At 36.3% G+C, this 17,198-nt stretch overlaps 1 protein-coding gene across 15 annotated transcripts in view; it reads left to right on the forward strand.

Annotated features, from left to right (window-relative positions):
* The window catches only part of RYR2 (ryanodine receptor 2), a 753,432-nt gene that overhangs the window by 613,857 nt on the left and 122,377 nt on the right, over positions 1-17,198 (forward strand). For all 15 annotated transcript variants that reach the window (XM_074385363.1, XM_074385370.1, XM_074385367.1 and 12 more), the window contains 7 exons: positions 2,963-3,023; positions 4,260-4,498; positions 6,336-6,417; positions 9,626-9,756; positions 12,127-12,447; positions 13,995-14,235; positions 15,142-15,229. In XM_074385363.1, coding sequence (XP_074241464.1) covers positions 2,963-3,023; positions 4,260-4,498; positions 6,336-6,417; positions 9,626-9,756; positions 12,127-12,447; positions 13,995-14,235; positions 15,142-15,229 — 1,163 coding nt within the window. The remainder of the gene's footprint in view (positions 1-2,962; positions 3,024-4,259; positions 4,499-6,335; positions 6,418-9,625; positions 9,757-12,126; positions 12,448-13,994; positions 14,236-15,141; positions 15,230-17,198) is intronic.

Consider the following 17,198-nt stretch of genomic DNA (forward strand, 5'->3'; position numbering starts at 1 on the left):
ATAATCTATAGTAAGAGACAGCAGCTTAGAAGGGAAAGGGACAGACAGAGAACTGAGTGCTTTAGGGAAAGTGAAGGACCAGCCTCTCTGGTGTGGGGCTGATGACTAGTTGCACAGGACTCATACACGTTACACTGCTTGTCTTCTTCCTCATGGGGCTTCTCTTTCATATTTTCTATACTGCATCTTTCTTATCCTCTCTGCCTCCAAAGACTGGAGGCCCTGGGCCTTTTTTCTTCTGTACTTATATTCATTCTGGCTAGTTTCATTTAGACCCATGATGTTTAAAATTAAATGTATGTTTACGATGCCCAAGGCTCAGCTCTCTTCCCTGCACTGAAGACTTGTTTTTTAATCAATTGCCTATTCTGCATCTTTACCAGAATTATTAATAGGCTCATCACACTTAATATGTGCAAAGCAAGGGCCAGGACCCGCCCCCGCCCCCACCATCCTTTCCTTCCACAGTCTGCTTCTTCCTGTGCTCTTTCCATACGGTTAAATGGTGCCACCTTTCACCCAGTTACTCAGGCAAAAACCCTTCCAGTTATGCCTGACTCCTCTCCTGCTCACCTCACCTTGAATCCATAAGTAAATCCTTAAACTATATTCTCAAGTTCTTCACCACTAAAATCCTGATCTGAATCCACCATCACCAATCAACTGATTCAGTTGCTGCAGTAGGTCCCTAATTACCTTCCACTCTTGCTCTTCCAGAATTGCCCGCATTGGGAATTAGTTCTTTGAAGATATAAATCATATCCCATCCTGACCAAAACCTAAGATTGTCCTCCCGCTGCACTGAAAATCCAAGGGCTTGCTCTAACCAAGCTCTAGAACCTGACCTCTCCCCACCTCTCCACCTCAGACTCGACCTCTTTCCTGTTACTCTGACCACTTTAGCCACTTAACCCTCCTTGCTGGGAACACCAGGTTTGTTTTTTGTCTCGGGTCCTTTGCATGGGCTCTTCCTCCACCTGGGTCCCTTTACCATGTATATAGATGGTTTGTTTCTTTATGTCTTTCCAACCTCTGCTCAAATGCTGCTTCCAGAAGGACCCAACCACTTTCCCTGTGATTCTACCCAGTGTCTGTTGTTCTATAGATACATCAAATGTATGGAACTAATATATATACATACACACACACACACACACACGCACACACACACACACACACACACATATATATATATATATATATATATATAATTGTGGCCTGCTATTAGATGTTGATATTTTGTTAAATGATTTTTTTCTTACTGATTCATTATCTGTATCCCTCTTTATAGTGTAAGTACCATGAGGACTATTTTGTTTATTACTGGATATTTGAGAGTGCCTAGTTTTTATATTTTTATTTATTTTTAATTTTTTTTTTGAGACAGAGTCTCACTCCATTGCCAGGCGCCATCCTGGAGTGCAGTGACGCGATCTCGGCTCACTGCAACCTCCATGTCCTGGGTTCAAGCAATTCTCCTGCCTCAGCCTCCCGAATAACTGGGATTACAGATGTGCGCCACCACGCCCAGCTAATTTTTGTAGTTTTAGTAGAGACGGGGTTTCACCATGTTTGCCAGGATGGTCTAAATCTCTTGACCTGGTAGTCCACCCACTTCGGCCTCCCAAAGTCCTGGGATTACAGGCGTGAACCACTGTGCCTGACCTAGTTTTTATCTTTATTTGTTGAGACAATGAATCATCAGGTCAATACTTTTGAGGGTTCCAGGAGAAGGCCTAGTGGTGGCATCTGCAAGTGGACAGGGAAATAACAAATCCTACCTTTCTGCTCATTTTGTCTTCATTATTACCAGGAATTTTGAGACTTGAAGTACAAGATGAGGGAATATTTTCATAAATAACTCAGAATATCAGTATTAAATAAGTTATTTTTTTCTTTTTTGTATTATATCACTAAACTAGCTTGCCCATGTTCTAATACACTGATTAATTTCAGCGTATACTTTAGTCATTCATTTTAGGTTACTTTTTTGTATAAAGAATATAACATATACCAGTATTACAAAAACTTACATTCAAATTGAAGTTGCCAACCTCAGGAGCCAGGAGATAAGAGTGTGTGTGTGTGTGTGTGTGTGTGTGTGTGTGTGTGTGTATGTGTGTGTGTAATCAAAGTATAGAATGAGGAACTGATAATGTCAAACTGTATTGTAAGTGGTCAGATTATTTTGTTACCTTGAATTCATAATTTTATTTGCTTTCTGTATGTCGATTACAAAGAAAAATACATGTAATGCTTTTATCACTCACATTTCTGTACTTTCTGTTAAAAATATGCCAGTCAAAATGAGTGAATTTTATTTTACTTTCAAGAGCAGTCACTATCATCTCAAAATCTCATAGGAGTATTATTTAACTTCTTTAGTCTCTGATTTTTTTTTTTTTTTACATGAAGGGTTAGTGCTTTTTGGTTTTTCCCAAAAACCAATAACATTCAAGGAAATTAATTTACCTTCTTCCAGTTGAATTAAGGCAGATTAATTCATCTTAATGCAGTGGAATGAAATAAGAAAGCAGAGATACTTGGTGCAATTAAAATGGAATTAAAATTTTTAAACTTTAAGCCCGCCTCATTTCATAAAGGATATGAGCTGACCTCAAAAGTTTGTAAACAAGATTTAAATATATAATGAGATGGGAGGGAGAGAGGATTATTGAAAACTTCATTTAAAACTCTTTTAGCCTGGTGCAGTGCTTTTGAATGCTTCTTGGGCATGTCAGCTATTTGATGAGACAGACTTTATTGCTTTTCTACTTATATTTGCATAACCACTTTTAAGCAGAAAAACTGCATGACTTCAAACTTGATTGTTAGAAATCTTTAAAATTGTTACTATTGAGTTAGTGTCATTGACTAATTTTTCTAGCACAGATATTAGTAGAAAAGAAGAACATTGAGAACTTCTCAGGGCAATTTATACAGCATTTTGTTTCCTCTTTAGGTAATGATGCAACATCAATTGTCAACTGTCTTCATATTTTGGGTCAAACTTTGGATGCAAGGTAAATAGATACTTTGACCTAAATAAATTACTATAATTATATATATATATATATATATATATATATATATATATATATATATATATATAATATTAAGAAGGACCCAGTTGTGTTGATTTTATTCTTTGGATTTGTAACGATGTCTTGTGTAGGTGAAAAGAAAAGCTTTTTAAAATTACTAGTACAGTGGCAGCTTATTTTAATGATCATATGTAGATGGTTATTTAATGCCACGTCATTTCTGTAGCAGCCAGGAATATAGCTGAGAGTTGAACTGGTAATGTGTCATGCAGGAAAAGTGGTACTGGCAATTCTAGAAATCTTATCAGCTTCCAGGCATGGTCTTTGTGCTTAACATTCATAATAACATTTGGCTTTTTAGGAAACAGAGTTTTATTTTCATTTTACAGATGAATAAAGTGATGTTTAAGAATGCATACTAAATGTGTAGGTAGATGAATTCCCATCTGTGTGCTTCTCTCTCTGCCCTGTCAACTTGACCAGACATCCAGCATGACCGATTTAGCATGACCGATTCAGCCTTTAAGCTGTACATTTAGCTTATATGTTGCATAGGATACATCTAAATAAAAGTTTAAAAATGTCTCCTAAAGACGATATTCCACAATACTCTGGGATTATCCATTTTTGTGTTTAAGATTTCATTTAAGGTCTTTTCTTTAATAAATACAGAAAGGAGATACCATTACAGACCTTCACTTCCTACTAGAAATAGCGGCATTAGGGTGTCACTTCTGTATGAATTTCAGCTTTCAGTGGCTGCTTTAGAAAAGACTTGATTGCTACACCTTAAAACACAAACATCTGAATCATTTGTTGAGTTGGTTTAGCTGACATGAATTTTTTTTTTTTTTTTTTTCTACCCATTGCCTCAGGAAACATTCTAGCTTTGTGGGATTTGGGATTAACTATACTCACCTAGAGCTGTGTTTTGTTGGGTCAGTTGGAGACCGTTAATGATAAACACACAGCCTTAGCAGACCTTTGCTCCGAGGTTTTAATAAGTTGTCTATGAAGGCATTGGGAAAAGGTGATTTACAGAGCAGTGTTGCTGTAACTTCAAGTATATCGAAAAGACTTGTTTTAGAGTTGATTTTAAAACTTGGTTACCAGATGGGTACAGTAATGGAGAAATAAACATAATAGGAGAACCACATTGTATTTGTATTTCATTTGTTCCTGTTGGAAGATACGAGTCCTCCCTTAACTTCCTAGGACAGTGATGAAGACTGGCCTGGAGAGTGTTAAAAGTGCGCTCAGAGCTTTTCTGGACAGTGCTGCAGAGGACCTGGAGAAGACCATGGAAAATCTCAAGCAGGGCCAGTTCACCCACACCCGAAACCAGCCCAAAGGGGTTACTCAGATTATCAATTACACCACGGTAGCCCTGCTGCCAATGCTGTCGTCATTATTTGAACATATTGGCCAGCATCAGTTCGGAGAAGACCTAATATGTATGTAAATTTATTTCTTGGAGTTTTAAAAAAAATCAAAATACACTGTAGTACAATCAAAACCAGTAGTGGCCACATCTGGGTTACTAAAATACTGTTTACATATTAAAATGCTTTTTTAAATTGCAAAACATAACAGTTGACATTTGAGTGATAGACACCATTCTTACAGAAATAGATCTCTGAATTACACGGATCCACAGAGAGGACCAGTAAGGTACTGCTTATAGAAAATAAGTTCTGCCTGTAATCCCAGCACTTTGGGAGGCTGAGGCAGGCAATCACGAGGTCAAGATATCGAGACCGTCTTGGCCAACATGGTGAAACCCTGTCTCTATTAAAAATGCAAAAAAACATAGCTGGGTGTGGTGGTGCACGCTTGTATTCCCAGCTACTTGGGCGACTGAGCTAGAAGAATCGCTTGAACCTGGGAGGTGGAGGTGGCAGTGAGCTGAGATCGCGCCACTGCACTCCAGCCTGCTAACAGAGCGAGACTCCATCTGAAAAAAAAAAAAAAAAAAAGAAAAGAAAGAAAAGAAAAGAAACGAACGTCCACGTTATAGAAGTTTCCAAAGTACTATTCTACATTGCCTCTTTTCACATAAATGTTTTAATGCAGTTGGACCGTATAACATGCAACATCAAGTATTTCCAAATTATTTCTGAATCGATACTGATTGTTCCTACAAGCTTGACAACGTAATAATGTGAAGACTACTGAGACAAAGTCTGTGTCTAAATAATTGGTCTTTGAGAGTGTCTCAAGTATCTTCTCTTTTGAGGTTTCTGACAGTGTGTAGGGAAGCTTTAATCTGCTGTTTGGGGCTGGCACTCAGTAGTTAATAAAAATAGGCACAGAATGGCCAAGATTACATGGAAAAAATAGCACATGAGCTGTTTTAACTCCCCACTGTCCTGCTGATAAGAGCAGGAGATAAGACATGAGTGTTTGTTGAGCAGAATCACAGACTCAGACTCTTGCATGCATTGCCCTCAGGTGATGGGCACCTCTGCAAAAACTGCTGAGTCATTCAGTGGCTGCCACAACTACCAGTGACAACATGTTTATTTTAAATTTTAAGAAAGCATGTTAAGTCCGCGTGCTGGCTCATACCTGTAATCTCAGTACTTTGGGAAGCCAAGGCGGGTGGATCACCCGAGATCGGGAGTTCGAGACCAGCCTGATCAACATGGCGAAACCCTATCTCTACTAAAAATACACAAATTAACTGGACATGATGGTGCGCACCTGTAATCCCAGCTACTCGGGAGGCTGAGACAGGAGAATTGCTTGAACTCAGGAGGTCAAGTTGCAGTGAGCTGATATTGCCACTGCACTCCAGCCTGGGTGACAGAGCAAGACTCTGTCTCAAAAACAAAAAAAGGGAAAAAAGGCATACTTAAATGTGCCTTTTATTTATTTATTTTTATTTGTATAAATTTATAGGTTACCAGTATAGCTTTCTGGGCTTTTAGGGTATCCATCACCCAAATAATGGACATCTGTGCCCATTAAGTAATTTCTCATCATCTGCCTCCTCCTGCCCCCTCAACCTCTGAGTCTTGTCTGTTATTCTACTCTATGTCCGTGTGTACACATTGTTTAGTACCCACTTATAAGTGAGGACATGTGATATTTGACTGTATATGCCTGGCTTGTTTCACTTAAGATAACAACCGCCAGTTCCATCCATTTTGCTGTAGAAGACATGACTTCTTTCTTTTTTATGGATGAGTAGTATATAGCCTAAACAGGATAGTATATAGCTTCAGCTTTTACAGGACAATGTATAAATAAGTGGGTTTTTCTTTCAAGTGATACTCTCTTTTTCCTTAGTGGAAGATGTCCAGGTGTCTTGTTACAGAATTCTGACTAGCTTATATGCTTTGGGAACCAGCAAGAGTATTTATGTGGAGAGGTAAGAATTTTTAAAGTTTAACTTTGTATCAATGCTGCTTTAAGTTTTATAACCATTTATTTCAAGGATCTTTATTTCATAACCTGTTTCCTAGTTATAAACTAAGCCAGATCGACCTTTTAAATTCCTTGGAAGTAATTAGACGATCTTTACACAAAATAAGAACTGATGTAATAAAGGATAATTGAGTTGTGCAAAGAAATTAAAGCACTAATGATAGAGACTATACGTAATATGAAGTTTCAACTTAGAGTGTTTGAGTCTTATGAAAGCACCTGCTAGTACAGTTACTCATTATATATCAGAAATTCAAAGTCAGTATGAATATGAGCAGTTACTTAAACTAGTTTTATTTTTCATGTTTTCAAGTTTCAGGAGGGAGTGGTTTGCAGTGTTAAATGATGTGAATAGGTAAAGTAAGAAAAGGTATCCCCAGTAAATTTAAAATAAAGAGATCACTGGCAACTTCAGTAAGACATTTCTGTGAGCCAGAGAAGAAAAACAGGGCAGTTTTAAAAGACAGCAGTAAATAAAAAGACAGTCTGATAGAAGATTTAATTACGAATAAATATAAATTCTCCCCACATTGATCTATAATTACAATACAATTTCAAACAGAAATTTGCTTTGTATCCAACTTCACAAAATAATTCAAAAGTTTATTTCAAAGAATAAACCCATCAGACAGGCCAATAAAAGTTAGAGGGGAATAAAAGTAATGAGCAGGTACTCATTTGGCCTACCAAATACGTATTAAAACCTGTAAAGCTATAATAATTAAAATAGAATGAGATTCATACACAAAAATAGAAAATTAGATCAATGGAAAAACATAATTGGGTTTACTCTGAACACTTTAACATTTTTACCTGCATTTTAAGTAAACTCAATTTTCATGTTATTTTTATGGTTATGAAATATATTAAGGAATTAATTCATTGAAATGTTACGGTATTTTTGACATGTTGGTTGTTTTCTGCTTTTCACTGATATATCTAATGCTAGATCTATGTTCCTGGATTTGCTGATTTCCCTTAGCTGTATTCTCAGAATTTGGAATTATAAGTTAAAGGGTAAACCCATATTACAGGATTATGGTACTCATTTCACTGCCTTTTCAGAAAATTGATTCAATTTATATTCTCAAGCTTTACAAGTGAATGCTAATTTCCTCATTTGTTCCTTACTTCAGAGTATCTTTTTTTCTTTTCAATGCTTGTGAGTGTGATACTTGAAAATAGTATAATATATATATTTAATATATATATTATACTATATTTATGTTAAATATATATCATAAATAGTATAACTATAAAATAGTACTATTTTGATATATTTATATATAAATATATAGTTTATATATAGCTATATTATTTATGTAAATAGTATAGGTATATGTAGTATAATTAACTATATGTAGTATAACTATATGTTATACTATATAACTATGTATATAGTTATATATATAAAACTATATATATGTTATACTATATATAACTATATAGTTATACTATATATAGTTAATTATACTATATATACCTATACTATTTACATATAGTTTTATATATACTAGTATAACTACATATACTATAACTATATGTAGTTTTATGGAGTTATGCAAAGAAATTAAATATATGTAGAGTTTTATGACATGGTAATGTTGAAGTTTTATATAATTGTGACATGATCAAATCTATCAATTATTTTATATATGTTTCTTCCTGTTTTATGATTCTGATAAGTTTGGACTATACATTATATTAAAATTTTACATATTTATTCTCCTAGACTTTTCATGCATCCAGTTCTTTATATTTAATGTCCTAATTCTATTGTTTATATACTAGGTATTTATTAAATGCCAGATGCTAAGATACAGAAATAAACAAGATACTTCTCTGCTCTTGTTTATATACTAGGTATTTATTAAATGCCAGATGCTAAGATACAGAAATAAACAAGATACTTCTCTGCTCTCATAGGTTCTTTATCTGGTAGGGGAAACGAAACCAAACAAGCAAACCGATAAATACTGTAGTGGCAAGGTATAGATTGTCCTATGAATAACCACACAATTTAGAGAACAAGGTAGTGAAGAATGTATCTTTTAGAAGGTGACTTTTGAAGCTTATAATTTTTCTCTATGCAAGAGAAAGCAGATAGATGCTATATTAGGTAGGTCTGTGTCTAGTAGCTTCTGTTTTCCAATGAAGGTTGACTTTTGAGTCCTAATCCAGATGATGGCTAAGAAAAGAGGTGTGAAAGCTCAAGGAAAGTAGAGAATGTCTGGAATACTCATCTCTGAGATAAGAAGGAAATGTACTAGAAATATATCTGAATTTTATTTCTCTCGGGTATTATGTAGGATTCAAATTAAATTTTTAAAATCATCAACTGTTTGTAGTCATTTATTAAATATTTATTTTATTCCCTGATTTAAAATAAAACCTTCATCATATAAAGCAATTTATTTACTAGATTACATTTAGAATTTCTATTCTGTTCTATTATTTGATTATTTATTATTATATCAGTATCATATAGCCTGAATTGCATTTTAGAAACTATTTTAATATCTGGTTTTTCATACCCTCTAATTCCTTCTTATCACTGTTGCTTTTGTTTTTGTCATTGCTGTTTTTGCCTAGGGATTTATCTTGAAAATTTTGAGGTCATTTTTTTTAGATTCTGAATAATGTTTTAGTTTTTGGTGGCTTGTTTTTTCAATCTTTTTGTGCAATTAATTTTGCAATTACAAATTGATTGGGGAAAACAAAGAAAATAAAATTTCAAAGGTAAGAAAATTTTGAAAAAAACGAAAAAGTTAAACACTGTACTAATAAAAATACAGATATTTTAACATAAGCCATCCAAAAGAAAAAATGATATTTCCAGATTACCAATACAAATTATCAGAATCAGTCTGAGAATGACTAATTGAAACAGAATTTTAATGTGAATTAATGAAATAAAAGGAGTAGTGCAATCAGATATAAGGAAGGGAGTTGACATAATTTTTTGCTAACTGATAATTTAGGTTTTTTTCAAATGGTGAGGATATTGCTATTGAAAGCAAATGAAGTTTGGCAATACAGAAATTGGAGTCGAATATTATCATTCCTTTTTAGGTTAAACTTACTAATTTTAATCTGACTTTTTAAATTACTCATTTGGAAGACATAAAAGCCTGGGGTTTTTCCATTTACAGACAACGTTCTGCATTAGGAGAATGTCTAGCTGCCTTTGCTGGTGCCTTTCCCGTTGCATTTTTGGAAACTCATCTGGACAAACATAATATTTACTCCATCTACAATACCAAGTCTTCACGAGAAAGAGCAGGTAACACAGAAACACATGCAATATTTTGAGACATGAAGCTTAAAACTTAATGATACTTATCATACTTTCCAATAGTGATTTTTAATGAGCTTGAATACCTCCAGCCTTCTTTGTTCTTAAGTGTTATTGTTTGGTGTATTACATGTTTTGGAATGTTATATTCAATTTTACTAGTGTTTCTGAAAGAAAATTCAGGTGTATCACGAGGTCAGGAGTTTGAGACCCACCTGGCCAACATAGTGAAACCCTGTTTCTACTAAACATACAAAAATTAGCAGGATGTGGTGGTAGTCGCCTGTAATCTCAGCTACTCAGGAGGCTGAGGCAGGAGGATTGCTTGAACCCAGGAGGCAGAGATCATGCCATTGCACTCTAGCCTGGGGGACAGAGCAAGACTCTGTCCTCAAAACAAAAAAAGAATAAAGAGCACTGGGCACACCAAAAAGGCAGTTTTAGCTGAGAACACCTGGAAAGACTTCACAAAGCTGATACAAGATGAGTTTTGAAATTGGGAAGACTGAAACTCTGGTACATGAGGAGAAACTTCAAGCATTTTAACATGGCTGGAGATAGCTTTCAGGAGAGTAAAGAGTGAAAGACAAGACAATAATAGAAAGTCAGACAGAGGGGAGGCAGGCTTTTTATATTGGGTAAAAAGTGGGTACTGTGCCTTTTATTGGGTAAAAAGTGGGCACTGTTCCCAATAATAGAATCCTTTTATTGGCTTTAAAAAGATAAGATGAGCCGAGCACAGTGACTCACACCAGTAATCCCAGCACTTTGGGAGGTGGAGGCAGGTGGATCACCTGAGGTCAGGAGTTCAAGACCAGCCTGTCCAACATGGTGAAACCCTGTCTCTACTAAAAACACAAAAATTAGCCAGGCGTGGTGGTAGGCACGTGTTTTCCCAGCTACTCAGGAAGCTTAGGCAGGAGAGTATCTCGAACCCGGGAGGTGGAGGTTGCTGTGAGCCAAGATTGTATTACTGCACTGTAGCCTGGGTGACAGCAGGTTCTGTCTCAAAAAAAAAAAAAAAAAACAAAAAAACAGTAAGATAAGTAGATTTGCATTTCAGAAATGTATCATGAAAACAATAAAGAACATGAAGACCTATAAGTCAGCAGTTAGAATACGTGGTAATTCAAAAGCAAGAAGACCGAGTGAGGCCCCTTGGACAGCATGTATGTTGATTCTGAGAGCCCTTAGAGGTAGAGTCATCTCATGTGGCAGATGAGGGGACATTGCAGCCTAGACGTTCTCCCAGATTTCTTGCTTGGGTGAATGACTGGAAAATGTCCCTTAGAGGTAGAGTCATCTCATGTGGCAGATGAGGGGACATTGCAGCCTAGACGTTCTCCCAGATTTCTTGCTTGGGTGAATGACTGGAAAATGTCCCTAACAAGTGAGTGCATGCTCAAGACGGGCTGGAGAGAAAAGGAGAAGTCTAAATTTAGATCCACTGTGTTTTAGTTGCACTTAAGACATCTAGGATGAGTCAGAACAGTTTTTAAGCAACATGGTTTTGAGAGTTATTAGCTTATGGTTTTGAGAGTTATTAGCAGAAAGAATGGCCAAAATTGTCTAGACAAACATGCAAACCAAAAAAGAGAAGAGAATCAAAGATAGATTCTGATATTCTAATGCCGATATTCTAAAGAATATCAGCATTTACAAGTTCAGCAAGGAGAATAGAGTCAGTAAGGAAACTGATAACATTCAGAAGGGAGCCAAAAAAGGCTGGACACATTGATATTAAGAAAGAGGGGAGTTTGAGGAAGAGGGAATTGGGTCAGGGATATGAAATGACACTGAACGGTTGGGAAGGTGAGGTGTAAAAGTGCGATTTTGCTGAGCAGTGAAAAGCAGCTTGGTTTCTGTGGGTGAAGAGTGCCTGGAAAGCTAAGTAATCCGGGAAAGATTTGAGTATCTGCTGGGCGGAGGTATAAGAGGGTTGAAAATACAGGCCTGAATGAGGCATCAGGAATTAGTTGAGACCGTGAGTGGTGGACCTCAAAACTTCTTCAAAAACGGGCAATGGAGGCCAATTGGAACCAGTCATAAATGGCTTGCAGGTCATGAGAGCGGCAAACTGGAAGAGGAAATATTTGATCCTCTTGTGTGCTGTGAAGTAGGAGGAAATGCTATTTTCTGGTAGCGATGGTATGGTAGGAACCTGCGGGGAAGAGAGAAGCTTTCAAACAGCTTCCTTGAAAAACAGGAGAAGGAGCCAGTTGAAGGCATCCCAGGTCTTGCTCAGTTTCAAAGTCCAAAATGAAATGGTTGCCTGCATCTGTTACAAACAGTGGAAATCTGCCGTATCATCTCAGTACTTTCTTTGACTCGAATCCATTTTTATGTGTATTTCTCCAGCTCTCAGTTTGCCAAGTAATGTGGAAGATGTTTGCCCAAATATACCATCTTTGGAGAAACTCATGGAAGAAATCGTGGAATTAGCTGAGTCCGGCATTCGCTACACACAAATACCACATGTCATGGAAGTCATATTGCCCATGCTTTGCAGCTACATGTCTCGTTGGTGGGAGCACGGACCTGAGAACAATCCAGAACGGGCCGAGATGTGCTGCACAGCCCTGAACTCAGAGCACATGAACACACTGCTAGGGAACATATTGAAAATCATATATAATAACTTGGGGATTGATGAGGGAGCCTGGATGAAGAGGCTGGCTGGTAAGAAATTGGAAGAAGCTGTATCCCTTATCTGTGTTTTATTTCCAAAAGAATTTTAAATACATAAGACTAGAATTTTCCCTTCCTGATTTTTATTAATATTTTCTTCTATGCTCAAAATAGCATTTATTTGTCATGCTATTACAAACAGATATTGGGTATATTTCATTTGAGTAAACATTTTTCTGACTCGTCAGTCTCTGGAAGAGTAATCAGTAAACACAGCAGTACAAACGAATGATTCTATAGCCAGAGACAAAAATAAAACATTCAGCTTTTAGCAATCCACTTTTGGCCATCTGTCCTACAGAGAATGGGAAGGGAGGGGAGAGTAAACCAAAAAACTGTAGTCTAATGTCTTCAATTAATGCATTATTTATATTGAAACGTTAGAGGCAATCTAAGTACCCCATAACTAGAATATGGCTAAATAAGTTGTGTACATCTACATGCCAGAATATTATGTCATCTTTAAATGTTAAAGTTTCAACATTTTTTTTTTTTTTTTTGAGACAGAGTCTCACTCTGTTACCCAGGCTGGAGTGCAGTGGCGCAATCTCGAATTACTGCAATCTCCACCTCCTGGGTTCAAGGGATTCTCCTGCCTCAGCCTCCCGAGTAGCTGGGATTACGGGCACATGTCACCACGCCCAGCTATTTTTGTATTTTTAATACATCCTGTTGGCCAGAATGGTCTCTATCTCCTGACCTTGTGATGCACCCGCCTCAGCCTTCCAAAGTGCTGGGATTACAGGCATGAGCCACCGTGCTTGGCCTCGACAATGTTTTATGCCCTGGAAATACTTATGTAATAAAGGGAAAAAAAAAAAAGAGTTTTTCAAACAATGAATTCAGAATGTTGTATGTATAATATATATGTATATGAATTTATCTACTGATGAAACTCCAAAGAAATGCAGCAATTACTTATTAGTTTAGGTAGATGATTGTGGTTGTTTTTAACTTTTCTCTTATATACTTTTCCCCAGTATATATGCTACCTTCAGGGGAAGAATCGTTTAAAAAATGGCTCAATCAAGTTTAGAACTATTATTAACAACTACACAACTACGGTTATTATTAAATAAGAGAGCAGTGTTCCATGTCATCTAGCCCTTCCATTGGGCCAAGGATGGCTATAGTTAAAATGAGATAACTGTATGTAGTCTCATACAGTAATTATGTAGCAGAGCTTGCTCTATTCTAAGGGTTAAGGGAAACTTTTCCATTTAGAGATTGTATTTCTTGTGTGAAAATGATTCCAAAATGAGTGAAAGTCTTTTTTTTTTCCATTCTAAATTAGCTATCAGTCTTTTCTAAAAACAAGGAAGATCGTTGAATTCAACTCAGTAATCTTTTTTTTTTTTTTAACAGCAACTATGCAATTAGAGTTGGACTAGAAAAATGGCTGAGGCAGGAGCTGTCCCCTTAAGGAAGCCCTGTGCCAGAGAAGGAGGCTTTAATCATGTTACAATTATAATTACAATCTATCATCATTTTAACGAATGGTTATACAGAGCAGAAGAGTAATGTCTGTCTTTGTACAGTGTTTTCCCAGCCTATAATAAATAAAGTGAAACCTCAGCTCTTGAAAACTCATTTCTTGCCATTGATGGAGAAACTCAAGAAAAAGGCAGCCATGGTGGTGTCTGAGGAAGACCACCTGAAAGCGGAGGCCAGGGGCGATATGTCAGAGGCTGAGCTTCTCATCCTGGATGAGTTCACCACACTGGCCAGAGATCTCTATGCCTTCTACCCTCTCTTGATTAGATTTGTGGACTATAACAGGTATGATCAAAAGTAATTGAGTAGTTTCCTTAATTCAGACATAACGTTTCTTGGCTCACGCATCTCTGTTGAATTGTTTCATTCAGTATTTGGCCATGATCTTGTTAGTAATTATACCATAATTCATTGTTTATAGGTAAGTTAATTATTAACTTAAAATTAAAACACCTTAAGGCCAGGTACAGTGGCTCACGCCTATAATCCCAGCACTTTGGGAGGCTGAGGCGGGTGGATCAAAGAGATCGAAACCATCCTGGTCAACATGGTGAAACCCCGTCTCTACTAAAAATACAAAAATTAGCTGGGCGTGTTGGCACACGCCTATAGTCCCAGCTACTTGGGAGACTGAGGCAGGAGAATTGCTTGAACCCAGGAGGCGGAGGTTGCGGTGAGCCCAGATCTTGCCATTGCACTCCAACCTGGATAGCTAGAGTGAAACTCCATCTGAAAAAAAAAAAAAAAAAAAAAAAAAAAAATTAAAATACCTTATTATTAAAGTTGGTTATTGCATTCTGATTTTGCATGTAAAAGTTAACAGTTTTAAGGTTATGATATCTGATTTTTTTTTTTAAATGTTACAACTCTACGCTGAAGCCATTATGAGCTCTGTGGTCAGTACATTTATGTTTGGGAGGGTGATTTTTTTTTTTTTCTAATTAACTTTAAGGCAGGCGTCCCCAAACAACGGCCTGCGGGCCGCATGCAGCCCCATGAGGCCATTTATCCGCCCCTCCGCCGCACTTCAGGAAGGGGCACCTCTTTCACTGGTGGTCAGTGAGAGGAGCACAGTATGTGGCAGCCCTCCAACAGTCTGAGGGACAGTGAACTGGCCCCCTGTGTGAAAAGTTTGGGGATGCCTGCTTTAAGGAGTAGCTGAGAAACCACTTTATTTATTATGTGATCCAGGGCAAAGTGGCTAAAGGAACCTAACCCAGAAGCCGAGGAGCTCTTCCGCATGGTGGCCGAAGTGTTTATCTACTGGTCAAAATCCCATGTGAGTTACAAAATATTGACAGATCATGCCTACTGTGTGATAGGCACCTGCTTGCTTGCCTAGGGTTCATGTAACAGTTGAGGAGAGAGAGAATAATTTCCTCTGAGGAGTTTGAGGGAATGTAAAGCCTCTTTTGAGTTTTGTAATTTATCTTTTAAAAAAATCACAGGGATTTTTAATTGCAGTCCGTAAACATATTTTAAGTTTGCCCCTAAATTCTAGACTAATATTGACATTGCATAAAGATGTACTATTTTTACTATCTAGCTTTCTCTGTTTCTTGGCATTTTGTTCTCTTCATTTACAGTACTCAGTTTGAGACGTGCTTAAATAGACTAGCAGTTCTCAACAATAGCACACACTCATTTTACTTGTAAAAAAAAGGTACTGCTTTCATAAATTTGTTTTATCTTCACACACTTTACTTGAAAGCAATTTAGTTTGGCTCACATTTTAGAATATGTTGGCTTTTAAAATAAAGCTTCTTTCTACTAGCAATCCTGTTAATAGAATTTCCAAGGTACATGTTTGGTGAATTTTCACTATTTTGTATATTGCAAGTGGAACTGTGTATTTTTAAATCTGGAAACAATTTTAATCATAAGAATTGTATAATATTCTATGATTTATTTTCTGTAACTAGCAGAATATAGATACATGAGCATTGAAGATTATCCTGAATTATTTAAAAAGTTTATAATTTTTATATCAGTAATAATTCTATGCCATTCTGTCAATAGGAGACAGAGAAGTAAAAACTTCAACCTGTTTTATCATCTGAGATATCTTACCAGTGTACTTCATCAGATTGATGTACAAATCAAATTATTTTGAACACATAATATTTTTAAAATAAAGTGTTCATATTAGGAAAATATTTACTGCCTACATTTGAGGAATCTGTCAAACTTAACAGCAAACTTTATATAAAAATGTACATTAAAATTATAATCAGTTGGAAAGGATATATGAAACAATGCCCTTTTAACATGTAAATTTATATCTTCACAAGGATACAAGTTTATCCTGTGTAACTCACGCACGTTTGGGGAGTGCAATAGATCATCCAAGGTATTCTGAAGGAAAATTCAAAATCCACTCTAAAAAGATAAATAGATTAGATATGTAGATAGATAGATAAATGTGCCAGGTGACAGGTGGGAGGATTGCTTGAATTCAGGAGTTTGAGGCTGCGCTGCCCTGTCATTGCATAGCTGCATCCCAGCCTGGTGACAGAGCGAGACCCTGTCCCTAAATACATGCATGAATGAATGAATAAATCAATAAATTTCAGAAGGAATCAGTCCATTTTGAGATGCCAAAAAACAAAGATGAATTTTTGCTTTTTGCCTCCTGTTTTCTCTTTGGGGTCACTTCACCTAGAATGATTAATGAGAAAATAGGGGGAGTCCAGGAAAAAAATTACTAAAAACTGCCTATTTTTATTTGAAAAACTGAAAATCTTCAGCTTTCTCAATCATGAAAATGCTGAAGAAGTCTCTAGATTTACATACAAAACTAAAGTTTAGAACAAGAGTATGTGTCACAACCAGTACGTTTTCAGATGAACATCTAATCATACTTTCAGGAATATGCAGAATATCTGCATATGTGCTTTTGAATCTCGTGGGCATATATTAATGTAAACACATGTTGGTTAATGTGTTATATTCTTCCCCAACTATTTAAAGATAAATTGATTTTGCCAGTCATTTTATGTTCCCAAATTAAAAGGGAATAAATAATGATATGATATTTTAAAAAGTAAGTAAAAATTCTGACAGAAAGTAACATCATATTTCTGTGTGTACTTGGAAAGTCTTTAATCTCAGGAATCAGTAGATGCCTTTCACCAGCTAAACAGGGGTTTGAATATTCATGCTGCTCCTTGGTAAATGTGTGATCTTGCAATTAAATTTTGTTTACCTTAGTTTTCCCATCTTTGCAATGTGCATATACATATCTAGTT

This window comes from Saimiri boliviensis, chromosome 14, assembly GCF_048565385.1.
Source record: "Saimiri boliviensis isolate mSaiBol1 chromosome 14, mSaiBol1.pri, whole genome shotgun sequence".
NCBI lineage: Eukaryota > Metazoa > Chordata > Mammalia > Primates > Cebidae > Saimiri > Saimiri boliviensis.